Below are 26,831 nucleotides of genomic sequence, written 5' to 3'. Positions count from 1 at the left end.
ACAGTAACACTTCACAGTTTTTGACTATTTAAGATTACTTTATTATTTTTCTTACCAAAACAAATAACAACTTCTCAATTTATAGATCAATCACCTCCTTCTTTTCCATTTTTTAATTGTCTTTGTCCCGTTTATAGACTTATTTTCTGGTTCCCACAGCATTTGTTTTAATTTCGGGTCTGGACATTGTACACCTGGTCCCTCCAATGTGAATCATTAGCAAAGATCAAAAATCATAAATAAAGAGTCAGAAAGTCATGTAGCATGAGACAGGTGCTTTCGCCCATCATGTATATGCTGACCATCAAACTCTCCCTACCGAAAATCTACATAATCCATGTTAATCCCATTTTATTCTCCCAGCTCAGCGAATCATTGATCCTTCCAACATATCACCAGTATTCCCGTCATCTACCTTGATACTTAAATCCTCAAAAAACACATATATTTGTCCAGCATAACTTTTCCTTCAAAACCGTACCAAAGGCGTCTGGTCATATTATTATTTCCAACTGTCTGTTATGAAATCCTTCATCGGTAATATATTCCAGCACGTATTTTGACCACTGATCAGGTTAACAGTGGTCAAAATACACGCTGCAATATATATCAATTTAACTGTTCGGTAGTTCACTATTCTTGCCGATATTACCAAAACTAAAGATTATTTAATTTTACAATACTTTTACACCAATTTAACCAAAAGATTATACTATGGGTAAGCATTTTTTGAATAATAAAGTACTAATGACCAGGACAAAAGTTATTTTGAAAAGTCTTGCAGTGAAGTGCATTATTGATACCTATCTGAGTAACCATTCAAGATAATAGCTTACAGCCATGATTATCACTTTCATTCATCTGTTACTTCTATTATCTATCCCCTCTTCACATCACATACAACTATAATCTTTCCACTCTGACACCCTTTGTGTATTGATTGCCTTAATTCATCTCTTTTTTCACAACGGAGCAGGCACTGTCTGCCTAGAGGCAACTTCCATATACTTCTATTTGTGGTGATCGGCACAAATGCCTCTAAAGAAAGACAGTGGTGTTGTATTACAAGAAGGATCTGTTTGTACAGTGGAAGAGCACTGAAAAAAGCATGTGTAAGAAGGAGTGAGAGGAACTGCATGGGAAGCAGAAAAAACATGTCTACGTAATGCAAGTGGGAGAGACAGGAACAGAAGAGAGAGGATAGTAGATACTGCAAGGGGCAGAGAGTATGTTGAAGCAATTCAGCCAGGTAAATCTGGTAAACTGGACAAATGAATGTATGTGAGGAACTTTCTGCAGACTTCACGGAGAGTAAGAAGATGAAAATATTACGTATAATTTGTATTCAAACGTTATCATAAACAGTTAATACAAATTCTGAAAAATCTAACAGAGAAAGAGTTCACTCCCACCAAACTTTCTTTTAAATGTGTCCATGTTTTAGTAGCAATCTACAATATGAGCTACAATACAACAGTGGCAACATGTTTGTGTCCTTGAGCAAGGCACTTAACCACACATTGCTCCGGTCTGTGCAAGGAGTGGCGCCCCACACAGACTTCCAATATGCGCCTTGTAAGGCATGAAAATGCCTGACGCAGGCCTCTCATGGTCTGAGTCGACGTTCCCTCCCTACAATATGAATCTTCGTAAGCATTGTGTGACTATCTCAGGTTTTATGTTTTCACAGGATCAAGCGGTAACCTTCAGAAGTGCCCGGTTGACTTAATAAATCTTCTAAGCATTGTTTAAAGCCAGATTTGTTGCATACTCACTTTGTCAAAGTTCAAAGTACATTTATTACCAAAGTATGTATACTATTTACAAACTTGAGATTTGTCTTCTCGTAGACAGCCACAAAACAAAGGAACACATTAAAAAACACCACCCAACAAAGACTTCCAAACACCCAAAGTGCGAAAAAAAAACATATCATGCAAACAATTAAAAGTAAACAAATAACACAGAGGACATGAACCATAGAGTCCCCAAAGTGAATCAACAGCCACAGAGCCAGTTCAGTGTTGAGGTGAATCGCAATGATTCCAGGCCACAGCTGCAGAATCAGTTCAGTGCTGAGGTGAGTAAAGCTCATGGAGACGTCTTAGTGTCGTGTCATTTTGGATTAAACTTCAGCTTTTATTTATTGCACATGACAGAGCCAATTTGTTTGTGCTAGTAATGGAACTAGAAGTTAATTCTGAATGCGCTTAAGGTCAAAGTTAGAGCTTCAAGGAATAAGGGAAAAGAGCTGGAAAAAGGCATTGAAAAAGCGCTTTAGCCATTCTTGTGTTGAATTACAGAGCAGAATCAAGTAGTAAGCAAACCTTTTTGTCTTTCCATGTCCATAAATGCATAATGTAGTAAGGTATTTAGGACTCAAATACCTCAAAAATGTCTTTAAACGTACTTAATAGAAGAACTAACATTTTTAACACTCAGTTACAGTGAACTGGTGGCAACCACTTATATTCTGCAAGTTTATAATCAGAACCAAAAGAGATCTCTATTCAAGGATTTACACACTTGTGTCAATCCCTATAATGGTACTAAAATAGTAATGTTTAAAGGAAAGGTCATGATTAGTAAAAGAAATCAATAGTGTGACAATGTATTAACATTGCAGTTATCAGTCCAAGACTCATGAAGGAACCTATTTACCAGTCTTTTTGCATTATTTGCTTGTATCTATTCTTCTTCCAAAACTAGAAATCTAATTACTTAAGTTACACAAAATTCTAGATCTTTAAGCATTTAAGATGAGGTAACCTTCAAAGTGCTCAGTTGACCTAATAAATCCTACAAGCTCTTTTTACAACTAAGTCTGACATCTACCGGATTGATTGCCATTTAATGTACAAACTAAGTGATACAAATGCCTCCGTTTGTCTTGTTTCAGTCATTTTGGATTAACCTGAAGGTTTGGTGTTTGTGTAAAGCAGAAACTATTTGACTGCATGAAAAATTGATGTATTATCAACAGCAGTTTTAGTAACTGCTTACAGTCACTTTGAGAACTAGGCTTTATTAAAAATAAACTCTAAACCTCCTGATATGGACTGTTAGTAGAATAAACTATAACAACCTACTCGTAACTAAATGGAACTTCACAGTATTTATCCATATCGTTTTAATTTCAGGATTCTGTGATTCTTCTTCAACAAGATATTTTCATCCACTTATATTTGCATGATAATATAGTCAGCTGGAGCAATTAAATGAAATGCAATCACGTATGAAAGATTATCTGGAGATCTATCGGTCAGCCTGCCTACTCTAAGTAAATTGGTCAATGCCTTACATTTATTGATGGACTTACCTGCAAACAGCAAAATCTGTAAGGTGAATATCTTGTTGAATAAATCCATCGAGATTGTTTTCTTTTTGTTAATAACCCTCCCCAAAAATAAATTCAAAAGTTGTTTTCTTTATCAGTGCCTGAGTTTATTGTACTGCATTCCATTAGACAACATCAGCTTCTGAAAGAAATTACCCTTTTCTGACACGTTGGATGTATCACAGTTTCCTTTTCCTGCCACAATGCTCTACTGAGATATCTGGCAGCATTCACACATAAAATTAATTGTTAGCTGGTAGTTGCAGCTGAGGTTCATCACCTTGTATGCATGAACTTTATTGCAAATGCTCAGTCTGCTGTGTCCCGCTGTAGCAAATGAAACAAAGCAAAGTTCAAGCTGACTGAGATAAGAAAGTGAAACACCTTAAGTCATTCAAGATTGATCTTCTATTACATAAGACAATGGCTAACCCTAAATCTTCCTTCTGGTGTTCCCTTTGTATACAAATTTACTTTTGACCTCAGCCTCAAATGTTTTTGAGTGCACAAGCAGCTGTAGCTGTACATTACATAGAATTCCAAAGATTTATAACACTGACTAAGCCTAAACTTGAATTGAATGAGTATGAGCCGCTACATCTGCATTCTCCAGCCTCCTACGTGTACTATCTTAATTCTTCCCAGAAATTAATCACTTCTCATTTTCCAAAATTCAAATGATTGCACATCTATGTACATGAAAATAGAATTGAAGGCTTATTGTATCATCACACCGAAGTACATACTAAAGTATTGCATATTTGGAGATATTATTGTAATTTCACACCAAGGAATAGGTTTGCATATAGTTTAAGTAACAATAAAATCCGGTCTAAGATATTTGGCATAAAAAGCTTCTGAAAAGCAGACCACTGGGCAACTGCTTTGCTGAACAGCTGCATTCTGTCCACCACGGGTCTCTAGAGTCCCATTTGACAGCCATTTTAATTCCCCCCTCCATTCCCATGCCAATATGTCTGTCCGCAGCCTCCTCCACAGCCAGGATGAGAGGAATAGCATTTCATATTTTGCCTGGGTAGGCCACAACCCAATGACATGAATATTGAACTCTCCAAATTCTGGGAAACTGCTACCCCCTTCGTCCACCCTGCCTTGTGTAGCTGGATCGGATCACCTGCAGGTGGTAGAAGTGGGCTCCCTCACCTCTGCCCCTCTGCCCCTCAACACAGGTGCCCCTCAGGGCTGAGTGCTAAGCCCCCTCCTTTACTCTCTGTATACCCATGACTGTGTCACCACCTATAGCTCCAACCTGCTAATTAAATTTGCTGATTACACTACACTGATTGGCCTAATCTCAAATAATAATGAGGCAGCCTACAGAGAGGAAGTCACCATCATGACACAGTGGTTTCCAGAAAACAACCTCTCACTCAATGTCGCAAAACCAAAGGAGCTGGTTGTGGAATACAGGAGGAATGGAGAGAGGCTAACCCTTATTGATATCACTGGATCTGATGTTGAGAGGGTGAACTACTTTAAATTCCTCAGCATAAACATCACCGAGGCTCTCACATGGTCTGTACACACCGGATGTGTGGTGAAAAAGGCAGAACAATGCCTCTTTCACCTCAGACAGTTGAAGAAGTTTGGTATGGGCCCCCAAATCCTAAGAACTTTCTACAGGGGCACAATTGAGAGCATCCTGACTGGCTGCATCACTGCCTAGTATAGGAACTGTACCTCCCTCAATTGTAGGACTCTGTGGAGAGTGGTGCAGACAGCCCAGCGCATCTGTAGATGTGAACTTCCCACTATTCGAGACATTTACAAAGACTGGTGTGTAAAAAGGGCCCGAAGGATCACTGGGAACCCAAGTCACCCCAACCACAAACTGTTACAGCTGCTACCATCTGGGAAATGGTACCACAGCATAAAAGCCAGGACCAACAGGCTCCGGGACAGCTTCTTCCACCAGGCCATCAGACTGATTAATTCATGCTAATACAGTTGTATTTCTCTGTTATATTGACTGTCCTGCTGTACATACTATTTATTATAAATTACTATGATTGCACATTGCACATTTAGATGGAGTCGTAATGTAAAGATTTTTACTCCTCATATATATGAAGTATGTAAGAAATAAAGTCAATTCAACTATTTATAATCTACGCAGTTCCTCCTACACACACCCCAGCCGGTTCTTTTCCCCTCCTCCACCTACTCTATCTGCTCATCACCCACACACTCTCGCCACTGGGCCCGCCGTCCGCCACTGCTCCAATCTGCACTCCCCACCTCTCTCGCTGGATTCCACGCTTCACATGCCTCTCCTATCACATTTGACTTGATTTGAGTGTACTCTATATTACATTGACTGTTCTATTTATTATAAATTATCATTAATTACTATGATTGCACGTTGCACATTTAGATGGAGAGGTAATGTGAAGTTTTTTACTCCTCATGTACATGAAGGATGTAAGAAAAGTCAATTCAATTCATCATCTTCAGCCCTTTGTCCCCTCCACCTGTCACCTCCCACTTCCTGTCGCTAGTTCCACTCTCACTTCCTCCACCCACCATTTGCCCCTCCTCATCTGGATTCACCTATCTCTTGCTCCACCCCTCCCCTCCACCCTTTTATACTGGCTCTCTCCCCTCTGTCTTTCAGCCCAGATGTAGTGTCTCAATCCAAGAGGTACCTATCCTTCCACAGAGGCTGCCAGACCGCTGAGTTCCCCCAACACCTTGTGTGTCACTCCAATTCCAACATCTGCAGTCACTTCATCAAAATAAAAGCCTCCCATTTGATTTGAATTGCCAAGTAGTAGCTTCTCTAGAGGTGGCATTAAAAAGTCAAGGAATTACATTCTTTTCCATCCAGAGATATAACGGTAATTCTAATTTACAAAAAGCAGTTTCTAAAGCTTTGACCCGAACACAAGGCAAATCTAATTTTCACTCACAACACGCTGGAGGAACTCAGCAGGTCGGGCAGCATCCATGGAAAAGATCGGTCGACGTTTCGGGCCGGAACCCTTCATCAGGACTGTAGAGGGAAGGGGCAGAGGCCCTATAAGGAAGGTGGGAGGAGGGTGGGAAGGAGAAGGCTGGTAGGTTCCAGGTGAAAAACCAGTAAGGGGAAAGATAAAGGGGTGGGAGAGGGAAAGCAGGGAGGTGATAGGCAGGAAAGGTGAAGAAAGAATAGGGGAAAACACAATGGGTAGTAGAAGGAGGTGGAACCATGGGGGAGGGAGCAGAGTGACATAGGGATAGGGAAAGGGAGGGGGAGGGAATTACCGGAAGTTAGAGAATTCAATGTTCATACTAAGGGGCTGGAGACTACCTAGATGGTATATGAGGTGTTGCTCCTCCAACCTGAGTTCAGCCTCATCATGGCAGTAGAGGAGGCCATGTATGGACATACCTGAATGGGAGTGGGAAGCAGAGTTGAAGTGGGTGGCTACTGGAAGATCCTGTCTGTTTTGGCGGACGGAGCGGAGGTGCTCGACGAATCGGTCCCCCAATCTGCATCGGGTTTCACCGATGTAGAGGAGGCCGCACCGGGAGCACCGAATGCAATAGGTGACCCCAACAGACTCACAAGTGAAGTGTTGCCTCACCTGGAAGGACTGTTTGGGGCCCTGAATGGTGGCAAGAGAGGAGGTGTAGGGACAGGTGTAGCACTTGTGCTTACAGGGATAAGTGCCAGATGGGAGATCCGTGGGGAGGGACTGATCCCTGCGGAAGGTGGAGAGTGGTGGAGAGAGAAAAATGTGCTTAGTGGTGGGATCCTGTTGAAGGTGGCGGAAGTTGCGGAGGATAATGTGCTGGATCCGGAGGCTGGTGGGATGGTAGGTGAGGACAAGGGGAACTCTGTCCTTGTTGTGGTGGCAGGAGGACGGGGTGAGAGCCGAAGTGCGGAAAATGGAGGGGGTGCGGGTGAGGGCATCATTGATGACAGCAGAAGGGGATCCACAATCCTTAAAGAAAGAGGACATTTGAGATGTCCTGGAACAGAAAACTGCATCCTCGGAGCAGATGCCCTGTTGAAGGTGGCGGAAGTTGTGGAGATTCTGTTTTAATAGCACTCACTTGGCAGTTCATATCTCTTTTAAAAAGTTCTATGCATGTCTGAAGAAGGAGCACATAATATTACCCTGCCAATGTAAATGCAGAAACAGATAGAAGCAGTACTCAGAGCAAGGAGTAAGTTTTTCATTAGGAGTTACAGTGAAACAATCCATGCAGTTTTGCTGCTGTTGTGGACAATAGAGCATCTATTTTAGAGTTCATCACTTAGTGTTAACCTACAGGAGTTGAACTCACACAGTTCTGACTGTTGGAAAGTCATTTGTGAAAGTAGGTTGGCACAGAGGTATATTTTCCAATTTAAAGTAAAAATATCTATGGCAAGCCACAAAATGACCTTAGTTTGGAGCTTGGTCAGTCTTAAACCCTGGTAATGCAATTTTATTTTAGATATTGAGACAGATAAACTATATGGTATATGAGAATGAACAGCACCTTAGTTACAGATAAGTACTTCTCTCTTAGAAAAGGTGACTAAGAAGTTTAAAACTCAAATGGAACGATGTATTCAGCATATACATGGGTGCTTTAAAGTTTTACTGCTGTGTAGGTATCTTCAAAAATATCTACACAGGAATCAACAGATATAAACAAATGACAAAAAGCTAAGGAAAGCACTTGAAACAAAATGAAAGACACTAAGGAAGCATGAGACAAATTATTGGAACCCCAGTAAAGCAGTGAAGTAATGTACTCCAGAAGACAAACACCAGTGAAGTAGTGTATTCCAAAATTATATTTGACATGCATTGGCAATTAGGTTGCAAGTGTCCATGATTATCAAGTGATCCAAGACTCCATTTCCACCGTCCTGGTTTCTTACGATGATGTATAGGTCCCTCACCTGAGCAAGCATTTGAACCACCAAGTCACTGAAGGCTACTAACTAAACACTGGCAAATGGGATTGGTGTACTTGATGGCTGGCATCGACAATGTGGGCCAAAAGGCCTTTTTCTGTGCTGCATGATTCTATGACTCACACTGTTGATGTATAGTGAGTTACTTCAAAGTGGTCAGCATTAGTGCACACTCGAGCAACATGCAGCAAACCAACAGACCAACAAGCTTCCTTTCAAAGACCATTGTTGCAAAATTCTACAGCATTTGGGTCCCAAAAGTGTTATACATGCTGAATCACTGAGCAACTTCAATACTGAGATAGACGGATTGTAAGAATCAGGGTTTGTGGGGTGGTGGGGAATATGAAGCTGAAGCCAAAAAGATCAGAATGACCACCAATGAACTGAGTGACAGAGGAAGTATGAACTACTCCTGCTCCTATTGGTTTTGTCCCGGGGCAGTGGAGAAGGGTGGGGGCACAGGAGCAAAGGGAAAAGAAGGGAGAGCAGGTTTGAAGCTCAGGTCAGGTATAGGGGTTGCAGTAATTAGCCATGGTAGATAAATGCAGATGGTAATGGAGGGCTGCTACAGAATGAAAAACTGATGTTTAATGTCAGGACAACAGATTTTCACATGCACTACTTATGCTTTTTGTGCTATACTAAAATGCGTTGAGGAAATAGAGTTCCTAGTTAAGTATTATTTAAGAATTACGGAATTATGTGAATATATCAGATATTTATCCAAATGAGAACCAGTCTTCAGTTCATAATGTATATTGCAATCAAAAATCAGCTTGCAGTCACAAGGACAGCTTTGCAAATGAATAGTACTATCTAAAAGAGCACAGGATATAGGCACACGGCAGGAGTTGGCTGCTAAGAGATTTGATTTGCAAAGTGATATGGCCATGAGACATTCTCATACACATCAGCCAAACATTAGACAATGGGTTTAAGATTTGGCCTGGATCAAACCAAGCAACAATGGGCTTACATGAACCATTGTGAGCAATTTCAAGGAAGCTTGCTGACCAGACTGATATTATCATTTTGCACATCAAACATGTTCACAGGCATAGCTGATCTATCAATAGTCTGGAGATTTGTGTTCTCGAAGAGTCGACCTTCACAACACTAACCCTGGGTGTCTGCCTCTCTCTCTAAATTTGCACAATAGCAAATTTGCAGATGACACAAAGCTGGGTGGCAGTGTGAAATGTGAGGAGGATGTTATGTGAATGCAGGGTGACTTGTACAGGCTGGGTGAGTGGGTGGATGCATGGCAGATTCAGTTTAATGTGGGCAAATATGAGGTTATCCACTTTGGTGGTAAGAACAGGAAGGCAGATTATTATCTAAATGGAGTCAAGTTAGGAAAAGGGGAAGTACAACGAGATCTAGACATTCTTGTACATCAGTCACTGAAAGCAAGCATGCAAGTACAGCAGGCAGTGAAGAAAGCTAATGGCATGCGGGCCTTCATAACAAGGCGAATTGAGTAGAGGAGCAAAGAGGTCCTTCTGCAGCTGTACAGGGCCCTGGAGAGACCACACCTGGAGTATTGTGTGCAGGTTTGGTCTCCAAATTTGAGGAAGGACATTCTTGCTATTGAGGGAGTTCAGCGTAGGTTCACAAGGTTAATTCCCAGGATGGCGGGACTGTCATTTGTTGAAAGATTGGAGCAACTGGGCTTGTATACACTGGAATTTAGAAGGACGAGAGGGGATCTGATTGAAACATATAAGATTATTAAGGGATTGGACATACTGGAGGCAGGAAACATGTTCCCGCTGATGGGTGAGTCCAGAGCCAGCAGGCACAGTTTAAGAATTAGCGGTAGGCCATTTAGAACAGAGTTGAGGAAAAACTTTTTCACCCAGCGAGTGGTGGATATGTGGAATGCTCTGCCTCAGAAGGCAGTGGAGGCCAAGTCTCTGGATGCTTTCAAGAAAGAGATGGATAGGGCTCTTAAAGATAGCGGAATCAAAGGTTATGGGGATAAGGCAGGAACTGGATTCTGATTGTGGATGATCAGCCATGATCACAGTGAATGGCAGTGCTGGCTCGAAGGGCCGGATAGTCTACTCCTGCACCTATTGTCTATTGTCTCCTCAGAAACTTTTAGACCATCTGTGTGAACTAGTTTGTCCCGGCAAAGGTGTTTGACCTTCAAGAGGTGTGTGTTCAATTACCATTTCACTTCCGCTGTAAATATATACTTCAAAGGAACCATTTGTCAGACACAAATTATAAAAGTAAATGATGCCTTTGATATTAAGCATATAAGAATGTGATGTTCCTTTGAGTCTGGGAGACTCGACGAAGAGGTTCTCCAAGAGAATATCTGTTTGTCATGATGAATGAAGACTTTTATATCCACTAACTTCTCCAATTTCTGAAGAGGCTTAGTAACAGTCACGCATTCCTGACAGTTTAGGAAAATACAAGAACAGTGCAAGGAGTCAGAAGAATCCTGCTCCATCTGTGTAAGGAAAGTTCATTCAGTCTACTCACAAGCATCAGAGGATGAGCTTGAGTCTCCATCTTTGTATCAAGAATCGTGACGTCCCTCATGCAGCGGTGGGCTGTATCTATGAGAAGAGTTGCTCATTTCCTCCACAACAGCCTTGGAACAGCTCAGCAAGACCTGAGTTACTTAATAACCACAGACAATTCTTTGAGGTTTAGTTGTGGCTGCAGTGTTTGGTAGATTTTATTCATGACTCCTTCAGTGAGATAAGGACAAGTTTTGGACCACACTGAGCTTCCCTTGAGCGGATGTGGCTTCCTACAGAGAGTGCTCTTTATTTTCTTCCCAGCTTGTCTTTCTTTATGAGACCTCCTCCCACCTCTTTCATTCTCACAGTTATCACCAACCCGGGGCGCATGGGGTGTCAGGGAGGGGTAGCACTTCTGGTGGGGGAACATGTCGCGTCCTTCTCAGGGTAGTTTGTTAGTTTGTCCACCTTTGGTCCCCATCTGAGGCTCCCTGTAGCTGTTTGCATGTGATAGCGGCCACACACCGGGCAGCGACTTCAACAAGCCAGCTAAACCAGGTGAGGGTAGCCGACGGGTCTCAAACCCTCAGTGAGATAGGGAGATGTCTATCTCAGCATGTGAAGACAGACTGCGGCGGATTGAGCGGACGAGACCAATGGAAGGTCCAACGGTCAAGAAGGCGGTCTCTGCAAGCGTCGTGAAACGTGTAGAGCAGGACAAGACACAGAAGACGTCCTGGTCATCCACTGCACCTAGTCCCATCTCCAGCCGTCTCGACTCTTGTCTTGCCACTGGATCCAGATGGGAATTGGGAAGAGAGAGTGAGGCTGACGCTGCACAACTCTCCCTCACTTAAATCCAAATCAAGAGCTGGTCTCAACACCATCAGCCGGCTGGTGGCGCAGTGACATCAGCGCCGGACTCCAGGAGCAAAGGTTCCCAAGTTCGAATCCTGTCAAGCCGCTCCCGGGCACACTTTCCATCCGTGCCAGGTTGCGTGTCGAGCTAGCATCTCGAGCTCGTAAAAAAGTACTAACGGTGTTGAGCTCTTCATCGATGACGATGGACAAACCTTATATATCATCAACCCTCTGTGACTGGAAATAAATTGTTTCAGCCATTGCGTGGACAAGAAGGTTCCAGGGAACCAACCAGTCCAGTACTTAAAACTAGGCGTGAATAAGGGAGCTCAATCCATAAATATGCAAATAGTAAATGAAACAATCCACTTTCTCACCTATAGGGAGATCATGATCCCATGAGGCAGAGCTATAATTTAATTTTGTGTTTGGCTGCTTTAAAATAACAAGTATAGCCTCCATAAACTGAGTTGCGGGGGTTAAATCAATGTTACGACCTGAGTGACATCATCATTCTTGGGGCGGCAGAAGGGTGAAGCCAACAAAACAGCTGCCTGATTGCTCTGGTGATCCAGTTTCGATCTGAACTCCAGTGCTGTCTGTGTGTAGTTTGTATGTTCTTTCCATACCCATGTGGGTTTCACCTGGATACTCCCGTTTCCTTGCACTTCCCAAAGATGTGCAGATTGGTCACGGTACATTGTCAGTAGTGTGTGAGTAAGTGGTAGAATCTGGAAGAAGGTGAAGGGAATACAGAGAATATTAAATAGGATGAATATAAACACAAGAAGTTCTGCAGATGCTGGAAATCCAAAGCAACAAACACAAAATGCTGGAGGAACTCAGCAGATCAGGCAGCATCCATGGAAATCAATGAACAGTCGATGTTTCGGGCTGAGACTCTTCTTCAACACTGGAAAGGAAAGGGGAAGACAGCAGAATAAAAAGGTGGGGGTGGGGAATAAGGATAACTAGGAGGTGATAGGTGAGGTCAGGAGGGTGGGAAAGGTAAAGGGCTGGAGATGAAGGAGCATGATCAGAGAGGAGAGTGGACCACAGGAGAAAGGGAAGGAGGAGGGGCACCAGAGGGAGATAAGAAGAGGTAAGAGGCAGGGGGGAGAATAGAAGAAGGGAACTTTTTTTTACCAAAAGGAGAAATCAATATTTAAGCTATCAGGTTGGACTCTACCCAGATGGAATATAAGGTGTTGCTCCTTCACTCTGGGGGGGGGGGGGGGGGGGGGCGCGCCTCATTGTGGCACAGAAAGAGGCCATGGAAGATAAATATAGAACTATAATAAATGGATGTTTGATGATCAGCACAAAATTAATGGGCTGAAGGTCATGTAGCCTTGCTATATCTCTCCATGGCCCTATAACTCTCCGTGTTGATCTGCAAACTATCATTTACGTAGCAACACACACAAAATGCTGCTGCGGGAACTCAGCAAGTCAGGCAGCATCTATGGAAGTGAATAAACAGTCAGTGTTTTGGGCCGAGACCCTTCTTCTGGACTCATGTAAATGGGACAACTCATTTACATAGTTGACTCTTAGGTGCCTGAGTATAAATTCTTTATGCAAATTGTTAACCTGAGCTCCACCCACCTGACGTGTGTATGTTCAACTTGGCTAAATTTAAGAACAGTAAGTAGGAGAATGACGTGCATTGGGTGCCAATTTATTTTAACAAATTGCTGACTGTCAGCTGTCAATTTGAAGGCTGTGAATTCAAGTCTCTCTTAATTGTTCAATGTAGTCCTGAGGGGATGTGAAATTGTTGGGCATACTGTCTTTCACATGTTATGTGAAAATAAGACCCATCGCCCTCTCAGGATGAACATTTAAAAGAAATCATATGGTGCAATTTCAGAGAAACAGGGAACTATCCAAGATATCTAGTCCTGTTTTTATCCTCCAACGACATCACCACAATTTGCTTCTTTTATGACTAACCTGCTGACGTTACTGGGAACTAACTGCCGCATTTTTTTTCATTGTAATGGTGACTGCATGTCAGTAAGTTTTGTACTTCTTTATAAGTTTGAAATATAAACTACTCAGCTGGTCAGGCGGCATCTTTAGAGAGGGAAACAAATTCAGTGATCTTCCGTCTAACCTGGGGAATGTTGGACGGCTGGTTGTAGTAACGGGTGAGGAATGGAAGGAGCAAGGGGAATCCAGACAGAGCTGTTGTTGGTGACAGAGAGAGGGTGGTGAAGGTTTCTTCATCACAGCTGCTGTGGCAGCAGGGATATAAATAGAGAGGAGTGGAGAAAGGGGAGAGAGTACAATCAATGCAGAACTATGTGCTACAGAACTCATCAGCTGCTGAGAATCCGATATAAAAGAGAATGCAGGAAATATTTAATAGGTTGAAATTCTACAGAGAGAGAAAAAATACCTAAGTTAGTATAACTTTGTCAACTAGTTTTACCTCTTTTTTGTCTGTAAAGTGTTTCTGTGTTCTCCCCATGACCCCACGGGTTTCCTCTGGGTGCTGTCATTTCTCCCACATTCCAAAGACATGTGGTTAGGTGCAGTGTGTAGTGGGCATTCTACGTTGGCACCAGAAGCGTGTGACACTTGTGAGGCGCTCAGCACAATCCTCACTAATTTGATTTAACGCAAATGATGCACCTCACTATGATTTTTATGTACATGTGACAAATAAAGCTAATCTTTAATCTTTACTTTTAATGCGGACAATAATCAGCAAAGCATGTGTAGATGAACAGATGGATGAGAACATCATTAAAGGAGAATATCCATTCCCCCTCCTCTTTCCCTCTCCATTTTCCCTCCTGAGTGCAGCTCCAAGTTTAGTTATTGTTGCATGAGCAGATATACCATGTATGCAATTATTGGCAGCCTATTCAACAGTGTTGGTTTCCAGCTGAGTTTGATTGAGTTAACCCCAAAATCCAACCAAGCCTCTTTGTAGCAAAGAGTCAGTGGACCACAGATCTTCCCTCTCATTAAGCCTTTTTCCTTCCAGAGGGAAACAGATAAGGAATTAGGATTGGTTTTTATTACCTGGATATTGATGTTAAACATAGGCATCGATGACAAAGTAAACAAGTATTTCCTATTCCTAAGTACCCTTGGGAGAGTAACGGTGCGCTGCTGCCTTGAACCACTGCAATCCTTCAGGGGATGCTACTCCCAGTGTTGGTGGATAGGAAGTTCCAGAAATTGGAACCAGTGATGATGTAAAAACATGCAAACCTGGTTAATCTAATGTATCTCAAAGTCAATATAATAATAGTTATCCCCATCCCTCTCCCAGCTCATCATCTGTCCAAATTTTAACTCTATCAATCTGAAATCCATGAACTCTGTACAATTACATGTTACCTGATGCAGTTGGCATAACCAGTTAAATTACATTTATTATTTATCACTGATACAATTAATAAACAGCAATCACTTTTCAAAATTGGTGAAAAGCTTCTCCAGTGTATATCTTTTACAAACCTTTTCTTTCACCTGGTTTGTATTTTTTCTCTGTTATTTCAGAGATGATTTGCTGACTCTTTTATTCAATTTGATGTTCAATCTCAGTGTGTCCTTTTGAGGTTCTCTAATATATAAAGTCTGAGTACAGCAGATCATTCGACTCTTGGAACTTGTTCTGTTGTGCATTTAGTTCATGAGTGATCTGCATCTTAAATACCTGTCTCTATAATTCATTGATACCTTATACAAGAAAAATTATCACACCCCTGAAAAGATCTAAGTGAAGCCATTACAGAGGCAATACCTTACTGCAAAATTCACATTTGCAGGGAAAGTCTGTTGTTAGGTCACTATACTAGCATGAATGGAGCATTGGCTGATTGGCAGGAGGCAAAGAGTGGGAATAAAGGGAGCCTTTTCGGGTTGGCCGCCAGTGACTAGTGGTACTCGCAGGGACAGGTGTTGGGATCACCTAATCTTTCATTATATGTCAATGATTTGGATGATGGAATTGATGGCTTTGTGGCCAAGTTTGCAGCTGATATGAAGATAAGTTGAGGGGTAGGTTGTCTTGAGGAAGTAGAGAGGCTACAAAAGGACTTAGACAGATTAGGAGAATGGGCAAAGAAGTGACAGATGGAATAGTGTTGGGAAGTATATGGTCATGCACTTTGGTAGATGAAATAAAAGTGTAAACTATTTTCTAAATGAAAAATCAAAAATCTGAGGTGAAAAGAGACTTGGAAGTCCTGGTGCAGGATTCCGTAAAGTTTAATTTACAAGTTGAGTCAGTGGTGAGGAAGGCAAATACCATATTACCATTTATTTCGAGAGATTAGAATACGAAAGCAAGGATGTAACGTTGAGTCTTTATAAAGCACTTGCGAAGCATTACTTGGAGTATTGTGAGCAGTTCTGGTCTCCTTATTTAAGAAAGGATGTGCTGACATTGGAGAGTGTTCAAAGGAGGCTCACGGAAATGATTCTTGAATTGAAAGGCTGAGAGGGAAGATAGATCAGTCATGATGAAATGATGGAGAAGATTCAATGGGTCAAACAGCCTAATTCTGCTCCAATATCTTATGGTCTTATGGGAAAGGGAAGCAGCAGATTTAATGGAATTGATCGTCTAAAAACTCATAAGGTCCTTCTCAGTGGGCAAGGCAGAAGGACAAGGGTTATCGAGCAGTTAATAGAGGTGGAGAAGTATCAAGATGTATAACTGTATCTGTATTCGAGGATTTCTTTAGAAAGGTGGCAGTTGTCCCAGTTTTGAGAAAGCAAGCAAGTTGAAGTGGTTGTATTTGACGGTGTTGGATGGCTGCAGCAGTTAGAGAGGCTCAACTTTATACTTTAATCTTACTTAAATAAAGATTGAGGTGGGACTTACTGAGGGAAATAACAAGGATGGGAGTGCTTGAAGGTCTTTCCCTCTCTTTCTGTTCTCTAATTATCATGCAACATTGTTCATTAACTTTCCACCCATTGCCAATGCTTTTATTATCTCCTTGTAAGACACTTTAAGATTGCTTTCTTGTGGAGGGCAGGGGAGGGTTAAAAATATGAATTACACCAACTTTAAAATTGTAAAGAACCAACAGGAAATGAGTGGGATTTTCAGCTACTCACTCTACCAGATTAAGGCTGTTCTGTAGTTTAAATTCATCCACCCATCTTAATTCCACATCCCTTAATGCCCTGGCATAATAATGATGCCAACTTCAAATTAATTCAAATAAACTTTTTTTTAAAAGAGTGAGTGAATTGCAAATTACCATAACACTTCATAGAAACAAATACTTCCTAATGTCAAACCTAAACAGATTCACTTTAAATTCAGTGCTGGAGTACAAGAAAGTTGAGAATATAAGAACTCTCTTGTGGGGCAAACAGATGCATGCCCTCTCCAAATTATTTATAATCCCATTAAGGATAAGTGTATCTGTGTGTTTCACACTCTTATCATCTCTCCACACACAAGAAAAACATTCTTCGCTCCATTTACTTAAATACAAGTGAGCACAATTGCTGCTGTCGTAGAACAACAAATTCCAGGTCATCTAAGTCAATGATAATAAATCTGATTCTGATTTTGATTTCCACTTTATCTTTAATATTCATGAAAGCACAAGCCATGACTGTAAAACCCTCTTATCCCCAGATATATTTTAGTGAATCTGCTTCCAAGACTAAATGATCTTTTTTTTCTGGGATGATGCCCAAAATAACATAATTGCAGGCATATTCTAACCAGAAATTGGTTTAATATGACATCCACCCAGGACATTCCCTCCCCACCCAGGGGTGCAGTAGAATTTTAATTTGTTCAAAGAATCAATGAAAAACTACACAAAAACAAACAACCAATGTGCAAAAGACAACAAATCATGCAAATACAAACAGAAAATGCAAATAATAATGGTAGATAAATAAGTAATAAATAATATTGAGAATAAGAACTGTACAGCCCTTAAAAGTGAGTCCATAGGTTACCGAATCACTTGTGACCTCAGTGTAGCGGTGAGTGAAGTTATCCACTCTGGTTCAGGAGCCAGATGGTTGACGGGTAATAATGGTCCTTAAATCTGGTGGTGTGGCAACTAAGGCTCCTGTACTACCTTCCCGCTGACAGCAGCAAGAAGAGAGCATGGCCCCAATGGTGGGCGTCCTTGATGATAGATGCTACTTTCCTGCGACAGCGCTCCTTGTAGACACGTGCAATGATGGAGAGGGCGTTATCTGTGATGGAATCAGTTGTGTCCACTACCGTTTGTAAGCTTTTATGTTCAAAGGCATTGGTGTTTCCATACCAGACTGTGATGCAACCAGTCAGTATACTCTCCAGCACACACCTATAGATGTTTTAGATAACATGGCAAATCTTCGCAAACTTCTAAGAATGTAGAGTCAGTGCCATGCTTTCTTTGTCATGGCACTTATGTGCTTGACCCAGGACAGATGCTCTGAAATGATAAAACTGAGTAACTTAAAGTTACAAACCTCTCTACCTCTAATCCCCTGATGAGGGCTGGCTCACAGACCTCTGATTTCCTCCTCTTAAAGTGAATAATCAGCTCTTCTGTGTTTTGTTAAATTTATATTATACAGATATGAATGTATCTTCAGAGGATTTATTGATATTTGGGGTGGGGCAACATGTTTGTACTTGTTCCATCCCTGAGCATACTCCTATTCCCACCATTTTGTGTTCCAGTCTCTTTACAACGAACGCTATCATTTCAATATCCACTTAATATGTGACTTCTATCATGCTCTTTAAATTTCTCTCCAAAATTACTTGCTTCTTCTCACCTCTAATGAGGCAGAGTTCCTTTCCTTGCATGGAAATTTAGAGCAAAGAGGTTTAAATTGAGAGAGGGGAGAAATTTAAAGGAGATGTGTGAGGCAGGCTTTCCTTTATAAACAAGAGAGTAGCAAGTACTGAAACACATTTGGCCTATCAATTCTGCTCCACATTCTATCATGGCTGATTTATTCAACCCCATTCTCCAGCCTTCTCCCCACAGCCTTTGACACCCTTACTAATCCAGAACCTATCAACCTCTACTTTAAATATATTCAATGACTTGGCCTCACAGGTTCATCACCCTCTGGCTCAAAATATTCCACTTCATCTCTGTTCTAAAGGGATGTCCTCGTATTCTTGAACTGTGACCTCTGGTCCTAGACTCCCCTACTATAGAAAACATCCTCTCCACATCCACTCTATCTAAGCCTTTCAATATTCGATGGGTTTCAATGAGATCCCTCGATATTCTTCTCAAATCTAGTCAGTACTGGTCCAGAGCAATCAAATGCTCCTCGGGATATAAGAAAAATGTAGGGTTATGGGCTGTGTAGGAGGGAAGGGGTGGATAAATTGTAGAGTAGGTTTATACAGTTCACCACCTCATTGTGGCCCATACTGTGCTGTACTACTGTTCTACATTCTCTGTATGATTATCCTAATCTCTCACCATTTAACAAGAAAGCTACCTGGTTCTGAGATAAGTGAATAAAAATAAAGATTAGACATCTTATCACAACCACAAATATCAAATAGTAACATCTAAGTCATCAACTTTACTTTTGGTTGTTCCCACTTTCAGAGGCCGGCTGGTGGCGTAGTGACACCAGCACTGGACTGTGGGGCAGTGTTTCCGAAGTTCAAACCCAGCCAGCTCCCCCCTGCACGCTTTCCATCCGTGCGGGGCTAAGAGCTGGTGATTTCTTTGGAAACTCACCCGGCAGAAGGCAATGGCAAACCACTGCTGTAACTTGCCTCGTACGCGGTTCCCCACTACGTCAGAATGGCGTGGGAGGAAGTCACCCGTTACCCGGAAAAATTACGGATGCAACCTACATTACATTACTTTCCGAGATACATATTGAGAAAGAAGGCAGCACACTTTTCATTAAATAAAGCTATTGGACAGGGAAGGCCTTAGCTTAACTCTCATCTGAAGGATAGCACAACAATTCTGCACACCAGCAACAAACTATCTGACTATAAAGTGCGTTCAAGTCCTAGAGTCAGACTTGGATTGACTCAGTGCCAAGACTGTTACAAGCAAATAAAAAGATTTCCATCTTTTGATTATGATCAGCCCACCCCACTGGGAAAATAGAACAATGAAAAACCCTTCACAGGCTTCTAGTAAGACCACAGCTGAAGTACTGCGCACAGTTCTAGTTTACTTGCATTAGTAAAGATCTTCTTGCCTAAGAGCCAGTTCATGAAGGTTCACAAAGCAGATTCCTGGGTTGGTAGGTCGTCGTATAAAGAAATATGAAATCGATCCAGACCAATTTGCTGTAAGTTTTTTTAGAAAGAGCTGGATAAATAACTACACGTGACAGACACAAGGGGTAAGGAGCGAGAACAGGAATATGGTAGTGAGGTGATTGATCAGCCACAATCATACTAAATAGCAGAGCCATCTCAGAGGAAAGTATGGCTTATTTTTCCTCTGACTTTCCATGCCTCTACAGTCACAATGTAATGTGAATATTAATTGCAAAGATACCTGTGGTCAATAACAGGAAATGCTGCAACTAAAAAAAATCAAGAAAAGAAAATCAGAGAATACTGATTTTGCTTAATGGTATATATTTAACAAAGATTATCATGACCAAAATCAACTGACGTAACTCATGTTCTTTAAATGCTTTACAGTTATCACATTCTGCAATAATCCACTATCTTTAAATAAGCATCTTGCTGAACATTACACTAAAATATAACCATTTAAAAATATGAATTTGATGAGTTTTGTCCTGAACTATCATGATTAAAATCAAAACTCCAAGGGTTGCCAGGGCACTAGTAAAAAGGAAGAAATGCTCATGGGTTTATATTCTGTTCAAAACAATTTCTAACTTTTTCCATCGTTCTCTACTAAACAACAGTCAGTGAGCTACACCATGTGAAATACTGTTGGCGTATGAAATCCTTCTGTTTTCTATTTTTATTGAGAATTAACCCAACAATTTGTTCCTGAACTATTGAAATCTCTCAGTGGTCATGACAATGATGCTTATGAAAGAGAAGTGCTGGAAACATTTAAAAGGTCGGGGAGCACCTGGCAAAAGAAAAACAGAGTTTAACGTTTTAGGTCGAGCAAAAGAAGAGAGAACAGGTTACTTTTCAAATACAGAGACAATGGGAGAGGGGTGGGTGCACAAGTTCGAGGAACAATACCTTATCTTTCTTGTGAGCACTTTAGCCTCAGAATTAGAATTAGGTTTAGTATCACTGGCCTATGTTCTGAAGTTTGTTGTAATGTGGCAGCAGTACGTTGCAGTATATAATAAAAACTGTAAATTGCAGTATGTACAGTATATATATATATTAAAAGTTAAATTAAATGAGTAGTGCAAAAACAGAAAAAAGTAGTGAGGTAGTATTCATGAGTTCAATGTCCATTCAGAAATCGGATGGCGGACGGGAAGAAGCTGCTCCTGAATCATTGAGTGTCTGGGCCTTCAGGCTTCTGTACCTCCGTCCCGATGGAAACAATGAGAAGAGTCCACGTCCTGGGTGATGAGGTCCTTAATGACGGATGCCGCCTTTTCGAGACATCATTCCTTGACAATGTCCCAGATGCTGGGGAGGCTGATGCCCATGATGGAGCTGTCTGAGTTTACAACTTTCTGCAGTTTATTTTGATCCTGTGCAGTGACCCCCCCCCCCCGTTACAAGAATCATCCCTTGTAATAATGATCAGTGAGGCACAGAGAATCTTTTTTTACCGTAAGTAACTTATTGTCTCAACTAAAAGGCGCGTGGGTTCACAAACTAACTATCTGTGTGCAGCCCACTAGAATCTCTGACTTTCCGTGAGCAGTCCATGAAGAGAAAAGGTATTACCCGGGAAAGGAGTCTATGCTGACTGGCCGTTCCTTGTGGTCCCGATCTCCCCTTGTCCGTGGGGTCCTCCTTATCCGCGATGGTTGGTCTCTGGTTGCTGAAGAGTTATCGCCCCCACGTATTTGGAGCTCCTGGTTCTTATGGTGTTCCTGATCAGTTGAAATGGTGGATCTCCATCCCATTGGCTCAAGGCCACCAGACCCACCTGGTTCTAGTACAGGGCTACAGCCAACATTGTTTCAAGGTTCTGCGCACCCCAGCCTTGTGTATTTGTGTCTTTCAACTCTGGCTGGTCCAAACCAGTTAAATGAGGCGACCCAGACAGAGTCTGATGAGATTGCAGATTGCTTCTTTGGTAGGTCTGGCATTTTACATAATAAGTAGCTACTCATCTAAGAATGGTCTCAGTTTTAGCGGGTCTTTACCTGAGACTCTTTGTGTCCACATTCAGTTGCTCTTATTTGATTATCACAGAGCAAGAATCAGTTCAGAGTCCACAAGACGAGGGGAAAACAAAGACAACTGGTTTGTCTGCTTCCCCTGTCCTTGCTTCATCAAATCCACTAACTGTAGACTCTAGTTTCTTATGGCCAACACTCCCTGCCCCCATACCAGACAGTGATGCAGCCAGTTAAAATGCTCTCCACAGCACATCTGTAGAAATTTATAAGTGTCTTTGGTGACAAACCTAACCTCCTCAAACTCCAAATGAAATATAGCTGCTGTCATGCCTCCCTTGTAACTGCATCGATATGTTGGGCTCAGGATAGATCCTCAGAGATGTTCACATCCAAGCACTTGAAATTGCTCACCCTGACAACGTCTGATCCCTCTATGAGGACTGGTGTGTCTTCCCTCCTCTTACTCTTTATGAAGGCCACAATCAATTCTTTGGTCTTCCAGATCTTGAGAGCAAGGTTATTGCTGCAAGACCATTCAATTAGCTGATATACCTCGCTCCTGTATGCCATCTCATCACCATCTAAAATTCTGCCAACAATAGTTGTGCCTTCTAAGCTTAATGTCAAAATTTCCAACTTTAGGTACCTCATCATTCTGAATCAGAACTGGCCCTCTATGATTTTGTCTCAAATTTCTTCTCTCCATCAGTGTGGGCTGCCTGCTCAACATGTCCCAAATTCATAACACAGACAAAGTAGCATCTAACCTATTCTCATTTTGTCCATCCATCCTTCCCATAGTTCAATACAACTGAAAATTAATTTGATGTTGTCCTTTCCCAGTTCTGACAAAGGACTTTAGACCTGAAGCTTTAATTCTGCTCCTCTTTCTTCAAATGTTGCCTGACCTGTTGAGTGTTTCCTGTATTTACCACATAATAGGCTAATGTACAAGTTAAGGTTTTGAAGGAAATATGTGTTAGATTGAACATATAGAAGTTACTTCCTCCAATACCTTAACTTATCAACCAGCTTATTGTTGTATCTTGTCAACTGCCTGTTAGAAAACTAAAACACAACATCTACGCATTTCCCTGAATCAAGTCTTCCTGCTGTATTCTCAAAGAATTCCAGAAAATTTGTCAAACATAGTTTTACATCTCATTGACCGTGTTTGTTTATATTCGGCTTTCATGAATGATTAACACACACAAAATGCTGGAGGAACTCAGCAGGCCGGGAAGCATCTATGGAAAAAAGTAGAGTCGATGTTTCGGGCTGAAACCCTTCTATTTCCAGTATCTGCAGATTTTCTCTTGTTCATAAATGATTAGTTATTTTCTGTTTGCTTATTCACTCAAGCATGTTGATAACTAATGTTAAATTAGCTGTCCTATAGTTCATATCCTCTGTCTCACTCCCTTTTTGTACAGGAAATCAATTGGCTGTTTTCCAATCTTCTAGAATTCTTCCAAATTTAGCAAGTTTTGAAAATTTTCACTCAACGAGACCAGTATCTCTGTAGTTACTTCCATTAAAAACCCTTGGGTGCAAGAAATCCAGTCGTAGAGATTGGTTTGCCTTCAGCCTCGTGAGCTTCAGTAATGCACCACCCCTTGGAATTGGGATAGAAACATAGAAAATAGGTGCAGGAGTAGGCCATTCGGCCCTTCGAACCTGCACCGCCATTTATTATGATCATGGCTGATCATCCAACTCAGAACACCGCCCCAGCCTTCCTTCCATACCCCCTGACCCCCGTAGCCACAAGGGCCATATCTAACTCCCCCTTAAATATAGCCAATGAACTGGCCTCAACTGTTTCCTGTGGCAGAGAATTCCACAGATTCACCACTCTCTGTGTGAAGAAGTTTTTCCTAATCTCGGTGCTAAAAGGCTTTCCCTGTATCCTCAAACTGTGACCCCTCGTTCTGGACTTCCCCAACATCAGGAACAATCTTCCTGCATCTAGCCTGTCCAATCCCTTTAGGATCTTATACGTTTCAATCAGATCCCCCCTCAATCTTCTAAATTCCAACGAGTACAAGCCCAGTTCATCCAGTCTTTCTTTATATGAAAGTCCTGCCATCCCAGGAATCAATCTGGTGAACCTTCTCTGTACTCCCTCTATGGCAAGGATGTCTTTCCTCAGATTAGGGGACCAAAACTGCACACAATACTCCAGGTGTGGTCTCACCAAGGCCTTGTACAACTGCAGTAGTACCTCCCTGCTCCTGTACTCGAATCCTCTCGCTATAAATGCCAGCATACCATTCGCCTTTTTCACCGCCAGCTGTACCTGCATGCCCACTTTCAATGACTGGTGTATAATGAACTTGCTAAATTTGGAAGGATATTTACAAGGTCCTCGGTGTTATTTGAAATGAGCCAACCTCTTATCTCAGGGATATAAACCGTATTCTCTACAATGAAGACTAGAACAAAAAATGGATTTTACAAACCTGCCATTTTTATATCCTGTTATTGATTCACCAGCCTTGTTCTCTGAAGATCACACACTTACCTTAGCTGCCTTCTTCCTAATTATATATCCACAGCAACTCCTATTGTCTGTAATACTGCCATAAGTTTTCTCTCAAAGTTAGTTTTCTCCCTCCTAATGAACTTAAAAACATTCCAGCCTTCTGACCTACTACCAGCCTCTGCCATTTTGTATTCCGCATTTTTCATTTTCTGTCGCCTCCGCTTTCTTTTCCCTCCTTTGCCCTCTTCACTTATCCCTCACACAATTTGCTGTCTTCCCATTATCTTTCCTTATCCTTACTTTCTCTAATCCTCTCCATAGCGCCATCCCATTTCCTACTGTCTTTCTCAGGAATTTGTCACTTCTCCCACCTGGCATTCACGTCCTGCTGAACCATAGTAACAACTGTGGTATTGATATCCTGTGTGCAACATATTGAGTGATAAATAAATGCTACGTAAGACGCACTGTGTCGGTGGCCGGTACATCCACAGGTCATTTCAGGCCATCAGCGGAAGCTGGGAAATATTTAAGGACCACTTGCCAGTCTCAAAGGCTGACTGGATGTTTACAGACATGAGCCACCAGGTGGCTCTGCTGAACACAACACCAATTCCAGCCTAAAAATGTTTCAAAACTGCAGAATACGCTTCTCAGAAATTATTTGAAATGCACTTTGCTACTTCAGATTCAGATTCTGATTCAGTGTGGTTTCTGTTCTGCTTTGAGTCCGTCAGACATGACTGTCAGTATTGAATTGAATTGACTTTATTTCTTACATCCTTCGCATACATGAGAAGTAAAAACCTTTATGTTACGTCTCTGTCTAAATGTGCAATGATACTGACAGTATGTGCAATGATAGTAAAACAGTAGTTACTGTTTCGGCAAGAGATATCAGCTGCGAAACTTAATTTGTCTCAGGTTAACAGGCAGCAGTTCATGTTATATGCCATGGCAGGGATTAACTGGGACAGAATAATTGCAAATCTCTTAATAGTTCCCTTTGATCTGTATACAGAGGTGCTTGAGTGGCTGTGGGAACCTCACCACTGAGACACCCCCTTCTGGCATGACATTTTGCTCGCTGCACATACATTCAAGCACGTACTACATTTGCATTTGTAGAGACAAGAATGACCTGAGTCCTGGCTCCTCAAATGCAGTTTAAGAGAGTCACACAGTGATATCATTACAACAAACTTTCCAAAAGAACTAAAACTCAAAATTAGTGCATTGATAATACCTAATTACTTTAACCTTCTGGGTAGAGTATTCTTGTTAAGAAATGCAGTGTTCCAATCTCCTTCTCAATTCAAATTTCCAATTTGAATATACACTAATCACCAATTTCCAAAATCCTTATTTCTTTAGAGAATATGCAAATCTTGTATCTGGAATAAAGACTCCCACATTTCCCTCACCTTAACTCAGATTCCACATGACCAATGTTGAATGCAGACCTTGCTCTCTCTCTCTGTCCTGTATCAATTCCAAAGAAAAGAAATAAACAGAAACAAATGTAATACAGAGATGAGATTAAACAAAACTCTATGTCTGCATGCTTCTTCCTCTTGAAGCTTTGCAAATTACTGAAGAAATTTGAAATAAATAATTAATACACAGTAAACATATATTCTCAAGAACAAAGCAAAAGAATAGATGGGATAGGTGGAACCCCTCCCACCCCCAACAACATACACAAGTACATATTCCAACAATTTCTTAAGGAGTCTACCTCTTAAAAGATCAAATGCCCTGCAAATTCATTTCACATCAGATAACACAATCTTAATTTTGGATTGATTCAAATACCCTCCAAAACAGATTTAGCATACACCATCTCAGCACCAGTCCTTGCTGTTCAGGGCTGCTGTGGCCATGATGTTGCCTCTGTGAATCTGACATGTTTGCTGACCCTGACCTGTCCACGTAATCTTTGCAACATATTGGTGCCATCATGAAGAAGACTTGGCAGCAGCATGTATTTGAGGAGGTTTGGTATGTTAACAAAATCTCCAGCAAATGACTAAAGATGCACCATGGAGAGCATTCTGACTCCTTACACCACTGCCTGGTTGGGAATTTCCAGTGCACAAGGTTGAAAGAGGCTATAGAGAGTTGCAGACTCACCCAGTTCCATCACATGAACAGTCCTCTCCACATCCAGTACAGCTTCAAAAGATGGTGCATAAAGGAGATAGCGCTCATCATTATGGAGCCTCACCTCTCTTCTCATTACGACCATCGGGAAGGAGCCTGAAAATCCACATGCAGTGTTTTAGGAACAGATTCTTCCCCTCTGCCATCAGATTTCTGAAAAGTTCATGAACCCATGAACACTATCCCACTTTCCTCTTTCACAATATTTACATTAAAACTGTAACTTACAGTAATCTTTTTACATCTTGTTCTGTACTAACTACTGCCACAAACAACAAATTTAATGACATTACCCCTTGGTATGAACATAGAATTCTCCAGCTTCCAGTAATTCCCTCCCCCTCCCTTCCTCTATCC

At 41.5% G+C, this 26,831-nt stretch overlaps 1 protein-coding gene across 1 annotated transcript in view; it reads right to left on the bottom strand.

Annotated features, from left to right (window-relative positions):
• Positions 1-26,605, bottom strand: part of LOC140188126 (uncharacterized) — a 75,477-nt gene extending 48,872 nt beyond the window's left edge. The window contains exon 1 of the mRNA XM_072244102.1: positions 26,445-26,605. Within this exon, the coding sequence (XP_072100203.1) occupies positions 26,445-26,559 (115 nt within the window). The 5' untranslated portion in view covers positions 26,560-26,605. The remainder of the gene's footprint in view (positions 1-26,444) is intronic.
• Between the last annotated feature and the right edge of the window lie 226 nt (positions 26,606-26,831).

The sequence above is a fragment of the Mobula birostris genome, chromosome 26, assembly GCF_030028105.1.
Source record: "Mobula birostris isolate sMobBir1 chromosome 26, sMobBir1.hap1, whole genome shotgun sequence".
NCBI lineage: Eukaryota > Metazoa > Chordata > Chondrichthyes > Myliobatiformes > Myliobatidae > Mobula > Mobula birostris.
Note: the sequence above shows the minus strand (reverse complement) of the source record. Positions and strands in the feature narration are given on the sequence as shown.